Source organism: Diabrotica virgifera, chromosome 7, assembly GCF_917563875.1.
Source record: "Diabrotica virgifera virgifera chromosome 7, PGI_DIABVI_V3a".
Classification (NCBI taxonomy): domain Eukaryota; kingdom Metazoa; phylum Arthropoda; class Insecta; order Coleoptera; family Chrysomelidae; genus Diabrotica; species Diabrotica virgifera.
This window is the reverse complement of record NC_065449.1, coordinates 233,800,177-233,816,376: the sequence shown is the minus strand read 5'-3', so window position 1 is coordinate 233,816,376 and position 16,200 is coordinate 233,800,177. Positions and strand designations below refer to the sequence as shown.

General features: G+C 31.5%; 1 protein-coding gene across 1 annotated transcript; it reads right to left on the bottom strand.

Moving 5' to 3' along the window:
• Positions 1-467: 467 nt before the first annotated feature.
• LOC114348183 (uncharacterized) lies at positions 468-4,618 on the bottom strand. Its single transcript, XM_028298802.2, has 2 exons — positions 4,027-4,618; positions 468-1,440 (listed from the first exon to the last, which is right to left on the bottom strand). Exons 1-2 carry the CDS (start codon positions 4,460-4,462, stop codon positions 677-679), a joined length of 1,200 nt encoding a protein of 399 aa, XP_028154603.2. The 5' UTR covers positions 4,463-4,618; the 3' UTR covers positions 468-676.
• Positions 4,619-16,200: the final 11,582 nt, after the last annotated feature.

Genomic DNA, 16,200 nt, shown 5'->3' with positions numbered 1-16,200 from the left:
CATTTTTTGGTAAAACTGTGGCTTATTCCCATTAAAAATAGTTGATTTCTTATTCTATCATACGCTTGTTTAGAATCTATGAATAACGCATGAAGGGTTACCTTATTATTTTCATAGCAGGTAGTCTGGATTCCTTTTAGTGTAAGCCTCTCACCTGTCACTGATCTATTAACTCCAAAACCGGCCTGATACTCACCTAGTTTATCCTTAGCAAATCACTTGAGTCTCTGGCTGAGTATCTGGCTAATACCTTTTAATAAATATCCAAAAGATCAGCACCTTTATAATTTTCACATGCCAATCTATCCACTCTTTTGTATTTGGGGCATAACAAAGACTCCAATCTTTGGGCATATTTTCTTCGTCCAATATTCCCTTGATAAGGCTATACCAGAGGACTAAAATAGCTATCTATAAAATCTGTAGAAAATAGAAGCAGTATATAAACAAAAAGGAAAAAAATCGTCTAGTCAAACAAACACTATATTAAAAATAGATACTAAGAAAAAAAAGAAGATTGTTTGATACTACGAACACTGATCTACAAGTTCTACAAGATTTTGAAACAAATAAAATATTTAAAGCAAGCAACAGACGAATACATTTTAAACAAAACTTTAATTAGTTTAAACTTTAACAATCCTTTCACTGTCACAAAGATATCACATTTATTCGATCATAGCCACCCCCGTTTTTCAAAATCCTCCAGTATAAACCACACCTTTTCCTTTCCTTGTTGACTTACGGTCTCCACTAGCCTATCACTCTCCTCTGGCAGCTTTAATTCTTCATCTCTTTTCTTGGCAGTTACAATAAACAAAATAAACTGTATGACATGTCCTATTTCAAAGACACACTCGTTTTTGATCTCTTCTATAAATTTTGATAAACTAAATGGAATAGTGTCGCACTGTAGGTCTTCCAAAGTTTTAACAAAATGTGTGTGATAAAACTGCATCAGTTCATCAAAATGATTAACTAAAATGTTTGTTTCAGTACTGGTTAACACTAGGAATAAAAATTCAGATGCTGGAGAACCATATGATAGAAACTGCCAATCAATGAGTTTGTTTTCTAAAGCACTTCCATCTGGTCCAAATTTTTGCATGGAGTTATTGCACCATAAGTCCGCATGAGTCAATGTCGCAAAAGGTTCCCGTACAGCAGGCTTATCAGCTTGACATATCAATTTAATTTTATCCACTATTGGTGCCAATTCTTTCTTTTCCAGGAGAATGCTTTTTGTTGGTTTCCAGAAGATAGTGTGAAATTCCTTGTTGAATATGAAATCGTTACAATATTTCTTGATGTCTCGTTCAAATACTTCAGGTCGCTTAAGTTTTAGTGCTAAAGGTACTGCATGAAACTCAGCCAAGTCTTTTAGAACAAGTTTGATAGATTCTAGGTCGAAACCTTGTAATCGGTTTATATTGGTATATCCTGAAATTAAAAAAATTATATAAATAAACTACTTAATTTAATGTAAAAAAATTAATGAAATAGAATTATTGAAAAACAGAGATATAAACAGACGAGATTTACGAATTATCATCAATCTGTTGTGTCAATCAGGGTTGTGTTCTGTCGCCGCTACTGTTTAACCTGTACAGTGAAGCCATATTTTCAGGAAGCGATAGCGGAGCTAAGTGATGGAATCTCTATAAACGGAAGAATAGTAAATAACATAAGATTCGCTAATGACACCGTTATAATGGCAGACACCCTGGAATCGCTACAAGAATTGCTAAATAGAATTAACGATTATTTCATTCGATACGGACTAAAAATAAACAAGAAAAAACTAAATTTATGATTGTCCCAAAAACAGAATATGGAAATGAAAGGTTAATGTTAGAGCAAACCCAAATAGAAAAAGTGAAGACATACAAATATCTGGGAACCTAGGTTGATGACAAAAATGACCAAAGCCAAGAAATTAAAGTCCGAATTGAAACTGCAAGGCAAGCATTTATAAGAATGAAGACACTGCTTACAAACAAAGACCTTCAGTTGCCTCTCAGATTGAGAGCCCTAAGATGCTATACATATTTTCTATATTGCTATACGGAATGGAAGCTTGGACATTGAAGAGACAACACATAAGGAGAATAGAAGCGTTCTAAATGTGGTGTTACAGAAGAATATTGAAAATGCAGTGGGTTCAAAGGATTACCAATGTTAAAAAACTAGAAAACTGAAATATTTGGGTCACATTACCAGAGGAGAAAAATATGAGTTGCTGAGAATTATTATGCAAGGAAGGGTCCAATGAAGAAGAAGCATAGAAAGAAGACGCATCTCCTGGCTGAGGAACCTTAGAAAATGGTTTAACTGTAGTTCATTACAACTGTTCAGAGTAGCAGCCAACAAAGTGACCATAGCCATTATGATATCCCACCTCCAATAGGAGAGGGAACTTTAAGAAGAAGACGTGAATTAACTATAGTAATAAAAATATACAGATATTAATAATATTAAAATTAGCACAGTTGCTTAAAATTCCAAAATTTGTACATTTGTAACATTGGGTCCATTGAGATTCCTTTGGTGGCTCAGCTTGGGATCAACCAGTTCTAAACACAGATGATATATTTTAAATATCGAAAACGTTGTGTGATGCAGCCCTTACAGGGATTTTAATAAATTGTATATCTTTTATAAAGGGTTTTTCATTAAATTTTGTGTGATTGATTGTATAGAGCCAGCTACAGGGGAATTATTTTCTTGTGGATTTTCTTTAAAAGAAACTTTTGGAATCTACATAGCAATGTAAATAATTTTTATAAATAAAGACAGCAAGTACGATCGACAAATCTTATATCAAGGTTAAATATAAATAATAACAGATGTTTTTGAAATCATTGAAACTTTCAGCATAGAATAAGTGATATGATGTCTTTATTATTACTAATATATAATAATTATATAGATCTTTAACTTAACTTTTCATGGTGTACAATGTGAATTTTTTTTAAACTGTTAAATATATTTTCTTTTATTTTTTCCCACACAATTTAGTAGCCTGGTACTCTTTTCAGAAATTAGTCAGCGAAGAAAACCAGCTCTAGCTGAAGTAAAGGAAAAAACTTCACCATGGAATTTTTAGTTTGAAAAAAGGAATTTTTTGAAAAATTACGAATATCTCGAACAAGTTGGAATTTGTTAATCTGAAACAAATTGTGATAATTAAGAACATATTATTAAAGTATATTTTCATCATCTTTCATCAAAATTAAATAACCCTCACAGAAATGAAAAATAGGAAATTTCAAAAACAAAATTCTGGGCATTTTCTCGGTAATTTTGAGATTAAGTTTAAAATGTTATATAACAAAAATTGTAGATTTTTATATTATCTGCTGCTTTTGTATTTGGAACTGTTTGAGACGAGGTCAAGTTTGGCCCGAAAATAAAAAACAAACAACTTTTTTTGTCAAATAGTTAGTCCAATCAGTAAATATTATAGGAAAACAACAAAAATCCACAATTAAATTTTTATTTTTAAAAAGGAGAATTTTTTGAAAAAACACGTATATCTCAAAGTATTTTGGAGTTTTATCCTGAAAAATACTGGTGGCAATTAAGCAGATATTTTCACTAGCGCTCTTCAAAAATAAAACTACTTTTATAAAAATAAAAAGGAAAAAAGCGAGAACATGGAAAAAAGATGATTTTCTTTTTTTTTGCCAATTTTTCGCGGTAATGTTAAAATTAAATATTACAAAAGTTGTAGATTTTTATATAATCTACAAGTGTGTATTTTTAAAAATTTTCAATACTATGGCAAATTTTCCCTAATACAAAAAAAATAATTTTCGTCCTTTTAACCCCTTCCCCCAAATCACATAAGGGACTTCTCAGTTCTTAAATTTATTTATATTTTGTATACTATATCCCACCCACTACTTTCCACCATAAATCTTTAGATATCATTTTTTTAATTGAGCTAATTTTTCTGGTCTATAATATGTCCAAATATATGAAAAAAAAAGAATCTTGAATAAGTAAAACACGTTTAAATCTCACCGTTAGCGAACAAATTTTCCAGAATAAGTACAGCATCAGTGTCCACCTGCTTACCACCATCCAAATTAATCCTGGCACCATAAAATCTAGGAACACAATTAAACACGTTTTTCACTCCATAATCTCTTTGAAAACTTTGTAAAATTGGCACCACTGTCTGATACATCGCTACCTCATTTTGAAACGTTACCTGTATATTAAAGTTCTCTCTGAACAACTCACTTGGAGGAATTTTCTTAGCTACCAGATGAAGATCACTTTCCGAATTTTCATCAGATTTTAAAGTTACGTCGAGTTTTAACATAAGACTTCCGTAATTCTCTCCTGGAGCTGTTAACCTGGTTATTTTGGTCTTAGTTAATTTTGATATATCTACAAAAGACTTGAGAATATCGTTCAGATTTTTTATATCGTCCAAATCGTCTTCACTTGACATTTTTCGAAAAATATTTATGGACGTTTTATTGTTAAAATGTTTACTTCCCAACAAAAAAATTATAAAACCGTAAAACTAGGTTAATTATGATAGAAGTTTTGTTGGCGTCTTTGCGAGGTCGAGTGTCTGAATCTGCGTCTCGTGTGTTTTGCTAGTAGTAGGGGCAATCTGCGAAAGGTCAATTATAATGCGAAAGAAATCTGGTAATTCCTTTGTAATAGTACGAGATGCCACTGCAAAATAATACATACATTAATAACAGGTTGTTAGTTAAAAAGTGACCGCAAATAGTTTTAATTTAATTAAGGTAGTTAATTTTTGAAAACAAAAATTCTAGTCGAAGTAATGAAGCTTAAAATAGTACAAAACCTCGCAATTTTTACAGAATAGATCGATTTGCTTGAAAATTTGAGAATAAGTAGTGGATAGTCCAAGGATCAAAATCCATATCATGCTAAAAGGCGCTTTGACCATGGGGGTGGTTGCCACCCCATCTCGGGGGTGGAAATTTTTTGTTATATTTTAATCGTAAAAGTTGGTAAAAATATTCATTCTAAGCAAAAAACGTTCTATACATTTTTTTGTTATAATTGATAGTTTTCGATTTATTCGCTATCGAATGTGTTAGTTTTATATCGAAAAAATCAGTGTATTTAATAGGTTTTCTGCTAATAACTTTAAAAGTTTTCGTTATATCAAAACAACTTTATTTAACCCGCCGTTACACGCGTCTTCTATTGTGACGTGGTTGCACGCGTATGAGCATCGCCCTTACCTACATAATTTGACTTATTTCGAGGAAAAATGAATGTCAACATGTATAAATATAAAATGGGTTGTACTGACATATTATAGAAAGTCTCGTAAACCAATTTTTTTTATTAATTTAACAAAACAAAAGTAAAAATAATATAGATCAAAAGCAAGTTTCCTTAACTTTCAATTTCAGCAAGCCACTGAAAAAATTAACGTTCTTTTGTTCTTTACGCGAATTCATTTTACTAAAAATACAAATTAAAATTAACAACCGTTCTGAAGCTATTTCTTTGTGGCATTTTTGTAATTAACTATTAATATTTTGTATTTTGATAACGACGTCCGAGGTGGAATTCGAAACGTCAATAAAATCAATTTTTCAAGTTAAATTGTGGCTTATTTCCAAATTAGAATAGGTAAATTTAAAAATGGGTTCTTAACCAGTGGCGCACCTAGAATTTTCCTCTGGGGGGAGGGGGGTTTGCTTGGGCACCGAAAGTTTTTTGTATTATTTGTGAAAGACAAGTTACATTTTCCTACCTTCTTTTATATATATTTTTATATGCTCTGGGTGGGATTTTAACCCCCAAACCCCCCCTCGCTGTGCCACTGTTCCTAACCTAATCCAAACAATAATATTTTAATTAAACCTACCTAAATATTAAATAAAAACCTAAAAGTTTCTTTGAGATAACAGAAACGTGATTTCACCGTGATTGCACGCGCAATGAGGAATTCCCTCACTTGAAGAGGGATGTCTCTTCTTTCAACTATCACACAGCACACTGACCGCCTGAAATATCCTATAACTTTTTCATACCCTCTCATGAACTATGCTAAAGGCATTCCTGGGTGCTTAAGGTTATCGTACTAGTTTACACAATTTCATTGGTTATAAACAAATATGGTGAGGGATTCCCTCATAGCGCGTGTAATGGCGGGTTAACAAAAATGTACCTTCTGAAAAAATAAACAAAACCGTGTTTTTAAATTTACTTTAAGACCAATAGTAATCGAGCTATACTTTATTATATGTTTGCTCGTCTCCGTTAAATGCTAAATATTGTAGTTTCAAAGTCGAAAGACGGGAAGACTATGCATTTTTCGAGGAAAACTTGTTAAAACTAATTTAAAGTACTTAAAAATATCTATGTCCAAAAAGAAACAAAAAGTGTCTAGCTCAAAAATTAATTGACCTATGATGAAAAGAATGTCAGTACCCATTTTTTCCAGCGAAAAAGTGATCGCAAGCAACCCCCTAATCACCACCCTAACTAAAATTAGTCATTAACCTTATCTGGCCTTTTTATTTATGTATTTTTAATAGGTTCCAGAAGTTTGACCGGCTTAGAATAATTAGCTTTAAATTAGACCGGCTTAGAATAATTAGCTTTAAAAAAATGGAGTTAAAAGCTAATTATGAATTTTTGTAGTTTGCAAAAAATGGTATTTTCTTCAGAATAGCCATATTAGAATCAGAGATACGAAAAATGTTTTACTATGAAATTGTAGATTATTTAATTCTCAAGAGCCTGGTTTGCAAAAATTTTTTCTACTGCAAAAAGCCGTGAGTGTTGAGTGAGCTATTGACTATTAAAACTTGTAATAACATGCAAAAACCACCTTTATCAACCCTTTCAATGTCTTCTCTTTTTGCGACTCAGAATGTTAAAAATATTTACTATTAATAGGCTTATAGAATCTTATAAAAGCCTACAAAATCATTTTTTAGTTAACTTTATAAGATAAAAAAAAAGTTACGGTTAAAAATCAATATAGTTTTTTGGAACAAAAAAAGGAGAAATCCTATTGGAAGCATAATAATGTAAGTTAGCGGTGTTTTTAGTTATTGGCCTTATTTATTTTTATTTATTTGTGTATTATTAATAGATTCTAGAAGTTTGACTGGCTTAAAATAATTAGTTTTTAAAAAACTGGAGTTACCTAAAAGCGAATAACAAATTTTTGTAGTTTGGTAAAAAATGCCGTTTTCTTCAGAATAGAAAGATTAGCATCAGAGATACGAAAAAACAATTGTAGGTTATTTAATTCCCAAGAACTTGGTTTGAAAAAAAAATTGAAAGCCAAAAATTGAGTGAATCGTAAATGAGTATATCGAAAAATAAACCCTTAAGTACTAACATCTTAAATCAATGGCGCAAACACTAACTAACCGCCTGACAGACGGGTTTCACATTTTACTGGTTATTTTTCTTTTGTTAAATATTATAATGCAAAAAAATATTTCGATGACTTACTGAAAGTATTACTTATCTAAAAAACACAGTAATTGATCTAGTTTTTCTGTATTTATTAAAATACAAAACATTATAACAAGAATGGAAGGATTGTCTGTGCGACTTTTTATTCCTGAAAAAAAGTGTGATAAAAATGAAACAAATTAAAGAATCTTGATAAAAATTTATAATCGAGTTAAACAAAGAGTAATAAACATGAAAATAAAAAAAATTTAAAAAATATTAAAACAAAAAAAAACTGACAGGCACTAAAATTTGTACAGTGTAGCAATGGTAGTCAGTGGCAACATTTTCATCACAAATTGATCCCACTTCGCTTACGTCGTCTTCTACCTCATCAAGTCATTTCAAAAGAGTTTCCTCATAGTCTTTATCCCCTTATTTGAACTTTTTGACGAACTGGGGCACATTATGTTTAATGACGAACTGGGCACAAACACTAACACCCCGTCTATTAGACGGAAATCACACTTTGAGTCTAAATATCTTTCGAATAACAACCTGCAGCAAATTGCCGAATTCAATACTAGTAAATAACAACCCAACTTGAAAAGTCATAAACGGATGACCTTCAAATTTTTCTAGGAAGGGAAATATCCCACTTTCAACAAACGATGCCGTTTGAGAGACGGTGTGTTAGTACTTAAGGGTTAATTTTTTCTATACAAAACTAACACTTTAAACAGCGAATAAACAGACAACTATTAATTTTATCAAAAAAAATATATAGAACATTTTTTTGCTTAGAATAAATGTTTTTATCAACTTTTGCGGTCAAAATATAATAAAAAATTTCCACCCCCGAGATGGGGTGGCATTAACCCCCATGGTAAAAGCACCTTTTGGAATCATATAGATTTTGATCCTTGGACTATGCACTACTTATTCTCAAATTTTCAAGCAAATCGATCCATTCTCTAAAAATTGCGAGGTGAAAAGGTTCGGTTCCTGGCCTATTGGTTAAATTGATTATGATTTAAATAAAATATCATCCACATGCATGTAAAGGTGCCGTTGCCTACTAGGCCGCAACTGTTCCACAGCCAGGGCTAAACAGGTATTATTATTATTTTGGTAACTTTTTAAGCTCGTGATGCATAAGCGTATACTTTGGTTTCACCCAATTTGATAAAAATTTGAAAAACCATTAATTATCTAAGTCTGTCTATCCGTCTGTAAACACAGCTCTTCCGTCATTAGAACATATTACTAGAATGACAAATGAGGTGTTACATGAAAGGAAGGATGGTATTATAGGTGAAAAATTTTGCCAAGGACTTTAAACAATTTGCAACCAGAAGTAGTGTTTGAAAGTCGCGGAAATACTACAAGCGATATATTATTCGATGTGCCTTAGCAAGACGAGAACGAATGTATATTTCGTGTTTCCTTCCTGTCTGTCCATACGTTTTTGTGTTCGCGAATATAACTCCTCTGTTATTAACCTTTAACTACCCGCGCATCAAGTTATAACATAACTACACGCGTGGCGTACTTTATACGCAACAAGAAAATACACGTAAAACAGCGGATTTGTTTTTTTTTGAAAAAATACACTTAGTTGTTTGTTATAAACCTTATTCGGCAACAGTGAATACTTGGAGTTCCTTCTCAGTAAGCCAATTGGGATTTATAACTGTAATCATGGAATAACTGGATTCCGTGATAAATAAAATTACTAATAAAAAATTTTTTGAAATGAGATTTTTTACAGGAGAAAAAGTATTGTTTATAAAGGAAAATATATTTTGTGCCATAATGACTAAAAAACAATTGAAATATGTTCTTATATTACGACTTATATTAATATAATCGTGGCGTATATTGTCCACCACCGGAAACAACAAATAATAAACTGTAAATTACGATCTTCCCAGAACGCCGATTATAACGAAACTAAAACCAAATTGTAAAGCACATTCCAGTGATAAGTTAGAGAGATAAACAAGGTCAAAAATTAAATTTTTAAATATATTTGCAGTAGAATTCTTATATCTGGCGTACAACATACGCCAGCGCTTGTAGTTAAAGGTTAAAACAGATATAATCACAAATGGGGTGTCGAGTGAGAGCGTATAACCCAAATGTGGTATTAGAGGTGAGTATTAACCGGGGTTATACTCTTAAGGTCGCCGAAATAGTACAGACGATATATTATTCGGCACTTCTTATCAAGACGAAAACAAATATATACTTCCGGTTTTATGCCTGTCTGTCCGCCAATAAAACTCCTACATTATTAGAACCGATAGAATGACAACGGATGCGTAGAGAGCCTATAACTGAAGGAATGTGTTAAAGATGAAAAATTTAACCTCGGACGTTCGGTTCCAGACTTGCAACTGAAAGTACTATTTGAAAGTCGCCAAAATAGTACAAGCGATATATTACTCGATGAGCCTTAGTAAGACGAAAATAAATAGATAGGCCCGGCTTTTACATCACTTCCTGTTAAAAAGTTGTAGTAGAAATTTGGGCCTTTGTCCAAAGTTGGACAGAAATGGATAGAGTTGGATAGAGAGAAGAAGAAAGTCTCAGATTATCATCGCCTATTGAAAAGTCGAAGTCGAATATTTAGTTCAGGTTTTGATGTCATTTCCGTTTGAAAAGTTATGACCGGAAGTTTGGCAAAAATTACTCAAAATTAGTGAAATGATTTTGCAGCGGGACCTTAGACTATAAGAACGTCAAACATTTTTCTTATAACCATTTGTAATTGTTTCTCAAGAATACCGGGTGGGTGTTTAGCATAATGGGAATTTACTATTTTTGGGAAAAATGATTTAATTGAGTTATAATTTCTTTCATTATATTTTAATTTAATTTTTATTTAGTAACATATTTAGATTAATTTCTCTCTGTTGTTCACACCGTTATTTGTACGTATGGTCTTAATGTATGCTGAAGGTTTTAACATTAACATTTTATGATTGTAGGTTTTAATTATCTTCTTCTTTTTGTGTACACATGACGACTCCGTCTGTTTTTAGTTGTTTGATCGTTTTCCCTGTCTTCCCACTTCCTCTTTCTATTGGGGAACCCAGTACTGGACGCGAATTTACAAAACCTATACCATTTCAGTCACGGCAGCGACTGAATTCGAGTAGGGTTTGTATGCAGAATATTAGTTACATATCCTATGCTATTTCGGTCCAGAAATTAACTGTATTGGTGTAGGATTTGCAAACGAAATTTTTGGTAATTATTGAGCAAATGTCTATACTGTTTCAGTCATGTAAGTAAAACTAATCAAATATTTACTAAGTGGATTTATTATTATGTATATCATAAAATTTAGATATGTTTTGAAAATTATAATGAATAATGCATATTTGGATAAGATTAAAAATTAAAAACAAATGAATAATTACTAATGTAAGAATATATACAGTATGTCCCTGTAAGTTGGAACCATATGGAAAAATTTTTTATTATTGATTTTACGCAAAAAAGATATTCTCCATAAAAAGTTTTGAATGGTCTAAAATCGAAGATGCAATCATCTAATATTGTTTTATTAATAGTATTGTATATGAGAGATGTCAAAAAATTTCATTGTATATGAGAGATGTCAAAAAATATGAATTTCTGTTAAGAGTAAAGTAGGTGTCTTTACACAGAGAGGGGCTAAATTTAGGAATAAATTCATTTTCTCTAAAATGGACGATTTGGGAGAAAAATCCCGAAACAGGTCGATTTTTATTTTTAAATTATAATTTTTTGGCATATCTTTCATACTAGTGACGTCTACCATCTAAGCGTGATGACTTAATCGATGACTAGTGACGTCTACCATCTAAGCGTGATGACTTAATCGATGATTTTGTCCTCATTTGAAAGGGTGTTCAATTCTATATTCAGTCATATAAACAATATCATTATTTATACAGGGTGACCAAAAAAATAATTTTTTAATTAAATTAATTGACGCAAAAAGAAGAATTTATGTAATTTATTTAACTCAAAATACGTTTTATTGTCATCAATAAATAGAAAAAATGTTTATTTCACAAATAATCATTTTTTCTTGCTTAAATTAAATCACAAACAACCTCCCACGTACATACCTCTTGGCAGTTTGGATATTTACGAGTAATTTAAGCCAAAAGCCAATGTTTATTTGCCAAATAAACAGTTTTTTCTATTTTCTGACAGCGATAGAAAGTATTTTGATTTAAATAAATTGCGTACATTCTTATTTTTTGTCAATTAATATAATTCAAAAATTATTTTTTTGGCCACCCTGTATAAATAATGATATTTGTGTTTATATTACTGAATAGAGAATTGAACACCCCTTCAAATGAGGTGCCACAAGACCCATATTCCCATTTAAAAAAATCATCGATTACGTCATCACGCTCAGATGGACGACGTCACTATTATGAAATATATGCCAAAAAATTATAATTTAAAAATAAAAATCGACGTGTTTCGGTATTTTTCTCACAAGTCGTCCATTTTAGAGGAAATGAATTTATTCCATAATTTAGCCCCTCTCTGTATAAAGATACGTTACTCTTGAAAGCAATTCATATTTTTTGACATCTCTCATATACTATTAATAAAACTTAATATCAGATGATTGCATCTTCGGTTTTAGACCATGAACAACTTTTTATGAAAAATATATTTTTTCGTTAAAGTCAATAATAAAAAAGTTTTAATATGGTTCCAACTTACAGGGACATACTGTATATATTCGTACATTGGTAATTATTCATTTCTTTTTAATTTTTAATATTATCCAAATATGTATTATTCATTTTAATTTTACTCCACTTAGTAAATATTTGATTAGTTTTACTTACATGACTGAAACAGTATAGATATTTGCTAAATAATAACCAAAAATTTCGTTTGCAAATCCTACACCAATACAGTTAAGTTATGGACCGAAATAGCATAGGATATTTAACTAATATTCTGCATACAAACCCTACTCGAATTCAGTCGCTGCCGTGACTGAAATGGTATAGGTTTTGTAAATTCACGTACTGGACCTTGGTAGCTTCTGGCTTCTACTTGCATGAGGTAGGAAGTATACTTTGCATCTATCAGGATGTGATATATCGGGTTAACGTATTCCATCTCAGAGAGTTTCTTAATTTTTTGTGTATCATTTTATGAGGAAATTTTGTTCGTTCTACCAGCATATTTTTGATTCTTGTAAAGCTAATTATTAGCCTCAACCTAGTATCGTTTGAGTCTCTTTGTAAGCTCTCACGTCTTATAGTTAACTGGAATAATTTCTCTTTGCCACGTCATGACGTGGACCTCAATCACATTTTTTTGTCTAAGATGTCACGGAATTCGTCTTTTTCGCCGTCCTCTTCTTTCTGAGGTGCGTGTACACTAAGTAAGCAAATTAAAGAATTTTTCTTTAATAATCAGACAACATGTCATATTTTCTTGTTTATGGGTTTAAAGTTAAGGCCTGTTTGTTTTGTTACTAGAATACCAATGCAAATCTCGTGTCGGGTAATATGTCCGCTAGAATATATAATGAAGAATGTTGAATGAGTTGCATATGTGAGTTCATTTTAAATGAAGTAAAAAAAATACAGACGTACTCACAATCATTTAATTATCACTTCGACGACGGGTTTCGATCTCTACAATAAACAGAACATCTTTAAGTCAGGGTTACAAGTGATTAAATTATGCCGTTGTAAGGGATGATTTGTAAGGTCATAAGTAACATGATTTAAAGTCCATAAGTATCCTGCTAGCATAATCTGGACTTGAAACCATGTTACTGATGATCTTACAAATCATCCCTTGCAAGGGCATCATTTAATCACTTGTAACGCTGACTTAAAGATGTTCTGTTTATTGTAGAGATCGAAACCGGTCGTCGAAATGATAATTAAATGATTGTGAGTACGTCTGTATTTTTTTAATTCATATAATGAAGACTTTTCTCTCGATAATTCCCAAAACAGTCCATCTCGTGTTTTGAATTGCTGTTACGTAAAACAGTCAAATAGTGATTGCAAAATTTCTTGATGATAACGATTGTTCTGTTTCAAAAGAATCCATTAAGACGAGTAACAACATAGACGGGGAAAGTTTGAGATGTTTGTAGGTACACATTATTAACAAAGTTCTTACTATTCTCCTTATAACAAATAATAGTTAACAAAGAAATATATTATATTCATTAGGGTGGGTCGAAAAAAAAAATAATGTTTCATTTTTTAATCGCTATACCGCGGAAAACTTGCCTTTGGGGTATATAAGATAAGTAAAATGCCAAGTAAAATAAATTTATATAGTCAACCGCCATGAGCCAGCTAGCGCAACATACTTAAAACTTAGTTTTTTCAGGAATCAAGACATTTTTCAATTATTTTTACAACCTTTAGCCAATAATATTTGAACGTACTATCGTGAAAACTTTTTAGTTCATATGTAGTTTAAAAAATAGGTAATAAATTTGAAACAGACAATATCTTTTAATTTTTGTGGTAGCGGAAAATACTCAAAAATAGGCAAAATTCACATATTAGCACCTTAAAAGAAGGAGTGGTCTAGTATGTTGTGTTGGGTGTTAATAGCACAATCCATTTTTTGTTCTTTTAATTTACACTTCATTTATTTGGAATAGAATTATTATAGTGTGTTTAAAGTTATAAAGGATATAAATAAAAAAAAACTTATAATTTTAATAACATGTTTAATTGAAACAAAAAAAAAACAAATTGTAGCCAAACAATAACAACAAATTAAATGAAATTTTGACTTTAGAAAGAGTCTTTTACTGATTATTTATGAGTGGGTACGTTGAAGCTGCGCTTGCTGTCAGTCTTTGGTATCGAAACTCTGGATGCTACGGCATTATGAAACCATCTCGTTACTTACCACCGACGACTTTTTTAGATACTTCAGTCACTAACTTGACGCAGCGTTCCACGGCTTGAGTATGACATGGAAATTTTCCAAAGTTCCAATCCTCGGGTATTTCACCAGCAGTGATTTTAGCCCAAACTTCATCATCGGAGACTCTCCGTAACAGTGGTGGTGGTGTAATTTCAGTGATGTTTCAATAAATTAATTCAGTATAGTCAGTCGCATGAAAGTTGATTTTTAAAGGTCAAAAAACCCTAATTATTTCTGTTTTCTTTAGCCAAAATGCTTTGATTATTCTTCGGAATCCTAATTATCTTATGTACTTCCTTTCATCAATCAGTAACAAAATTTCTGGATGGGAAAAAATGCATTTCTTTCGATTACAGAATCAACTACGTTAATTGGCTGATTTGATAGCCTCAAAAACGTGTTCAGTACATCTGTTATGTATTTGCTGTTTTTTATTTTGAACCATACTTGTATGTATGATATAAGAATGAAGGATACTAACAATTTATGTTCAACTGAACGCGTTTCCACTTTTACATACAGTCTCAAAACACTGTTAGCTGTAGTCAACTATCGAGAGTGAGAAAGTGGACCCGGTTTTCAAGCCGTGGAACGCTGCGCCAAGTTAGTGACTGAAGCATCTAAAAAAGTCGTCGGTGTTAAGGAACGAGATGGTTTCATAAGACCTGCAGTAGCATCCAGAGCTTCGATGCCAAAGTTTGACAGCAGGCGCAGCTTCAACGTATCCACTCAGAAATAGTGAGTAGAAGACTCCTTCTAAAGTCAAAATTTTATTTAATTTGTTTACATTGTTTGGCTACAATTTGGTTTCATTTTTCTTTTCAATTAAACATGTTATTAACATTATAAGTTGTTTTATTTATATCCTTTATAACTTTAAACACACTATAATAATTCTATTCCAATTAAATGGAGTGTAAAATAAAAGAACAAAAAATGGATTGTGCTAATAACACCCAACAACATATTAGACCACACCTTCTTGTGAGGTGCTAATATGTGAATTTTACCAATTTTTGAGTATTTTGCGCTACCGCAAATTAAAAAATATTGTCTGTTTCAAATTTATTTTATATTTTTTAAACTATTAACTAAACAGTTTTCACTATAGCACGTTCAAATATTATTGGCTAAAGATTGGAAAAATAACTGAAAAATGTCTTCATTTCTGAAAAAAACTAAATTTTAAGTATGATGCGCTAGCTGGGGGTTCAATATATAACTTTATTTTATTTTGCATTTTATTTATATTTCCCAAAGGCAAGTTTTCCGCGGTACAGCGATTAAAAAATTAAACATTATTTTTTTCGACCCACCCTAATATTCATATTTCAATACAATTCCAACTTGTGCTGGCTATTATATTAGAACTGTTTTACTATTTAAATCAAAACTGCGATTTTAGCAAAAAGCAATTGATTTATTAGATTTAGATTTATTAGATGAGACCAATTATTAAACATAACTTGGTGACCTCCGACCGTAGCGCCTCTGGCTAATTTCCAGAGTTCCCAAATAAAAAAAATCTTACTAAGCAATCTCTCGAAACATCCCAAACTTTTTGGCCGTGATTCAATAACAATTGTTATTCGTCAGGGGAAAAGTTGGAGAGTAAACTTAATTAAGACACCTCAAAACTGAGTGTAGGGCAATGGAGAAATGTTTGGAAGAGAAAGAGAAAGATAATAAATCACTAATTTGTTTGCTTGGATCCGAATGGTGTGTAAATAAAGAGATTCTGGCCTTTCCCCTAACGGAAACTTTCTTTATAATTTTGCGGATATTCAAAGACAATCCTATATTAACTCTACAATCGCTGTGTAGACGTTTGGGAAATCAAAG